The following is a 1,560-nucleotide window of genomic DNA, read 5'->3' as shown; positions in this document are numbered from 1 at the left end:
CGGGGGGCGTGGCCTCTCTCCTGGAGAACTGGCAAGGGCTGGCCAGAGGGTCAAGCGGACTGACCTCATTCATTCATTCATTCATTCACGCGGGACCGACCTCATTTATTCATGCATGCATGCATGCATTCATTCATTCACTCGGGACCGACCTCATTCATTCATTCATTCACACGGGACCGACCTCATTTATTCATGCATGCATGCATTCATTCATGCAGGGATGATCTCATTCATTCATTCATTCATTCCCTCGTTCCCTCATCTGTCATTGGACAAACACTTCAATGAACTCCAAGTGCTCTGAGCTGGGTGTTGGAGATGGGAAGGGCATGGAAAGATGACGTAGTAGGAAAGATGATTCTACATAAAGGGCACCCAGAATGCAGAAGCGTGCTTTTTTTTACACGCCTTAAGTTGACTAATAAGTTACCTTTTAAAAAACATGTATTTTTATTGATTTCAGAAAGGAAGGGAGAGGAAAAGAGAGATACAAACATCCATGATGAGAATCATGGATCGGCTGCCTCCTGCACACCCCTCACTGGGGATCCAGCCCGCAACCCGGGCACATGCCCTTGACCGGAATTGAACCCGGGACCCTTCAGTCCACAGGCCCACACTCTAACCACGGACCCCAAGTGGCGAGGGCTAATGAGTTACCTCGGTGGCCCTAGCGTCCAGCGCCCCTTCCCCCCTCTATAAAGTTTGTTTTTAAGTTCAAGTGTTACCACCTGCGCGCGAGAAAATGTCCCAAGTCTTGCACTTGGTTAACCGTCTCTGAAGGCGGGAAGGGTTCGATCCCAGCCCTCGGTGAAGGGACACACTATTCCCTCCAGAGCCGAACTCCCACCGGCTTCCAGAGCAGAAGTTTCCTTCCTCTGTCAGCTAGTCTCCAGCACTTTCCACCCCAGGCACCGTGTTTGAAGAAGGCTGCATCCTTTTCCCCGGGGAGTGTGGTGCCGTCACAGAGCAGGCTCTGAGTAAGACAGCGAGGCCCACGGGCATCTGCAGGCTGCCCCAGCCTCCCTCCCAGCACCTGCCTGGGATGCCACCTCCCAGTGGGAATGGAACAGCCTCTTAGGCTATTAGCTGGAGCTCCCTGGTGGCTGCCAATCAGGTCAGGCGCTTGATTAAGGCCCCAAGGCAGGCACAGGGTCAGTTCTTGGAAGGAACATGCATCTTCATAGCTCATCCAAAGGCTCAGCTGAGTAACTGGACTCTCAGGCCCCTGAGGTCAGTGAGTCAGGCCTGGCAGAGTTAGAGTCCCTCGTTCAGGGACCCCGACAGCAGCTGCAAATGTGGACACTTATTATTCAGCGTCCTCTCTCCAGTAAATATTTCACACCTTAAAAAGGCAGGAGGCAGCCGATCGACGATTCTCTCTCATCCTTGATGTTTCCATCTCTCCCTTCCTCTCTGAAATCAATTAAAATATATATTTTTTAAAAAAGATTAGTGCCCTAGCCGGTTTGGCACAGTGAATGGAGCATCAGCCTACGGACTGAAGGGTCGCAGGTTCAATTCCAGTTGAGGGCATATGCCTTGTTTGCAGGCTCA

At 51.6% G+C, this 1,560-nt stretch overlaps 1 protein-coding gene across 1 annotated transcript in view; it reads left to right on the top strand.

Annotated features, from left to right (window-relative positions):
- Window positions 1–340: 340 nt before the first annotated feature.
- The window catches only part of TRIM67 (tripartite motif containing 67), a 13,249-nt gene continuing 12,029 nt past the window's right edge, over window positions 341–1,560 (top strand). The window contains exon 1 of the mRNA XM_015560589.1: window positions 341–348. Coding sequence (XP_015416075.1) covers window positions 341–348 — 8 coding nt within the window. The remainder of the gene's footprint in view (window positions 349–1,560) is intronic.

Source organism: Myotis davidii, unplaced genomic scaffold, assembly GCF_000327345.1.
Source record: "Myotis davidii unplaced genomic scaffold, ASM32734v1 scaffold295, whole genome shotgun sequence".
NCBI classification, from domain to species: Eukaryota; Metazoa; Chordata; class Mammalia; order Chiroptera; family Vespertilionidae; genus Myotis; species Myotis davidii.
Note: the sequence above shows the minus strand (reverse complement) of the source record. Positions and strands in the feature narration are given on the sequence as shown.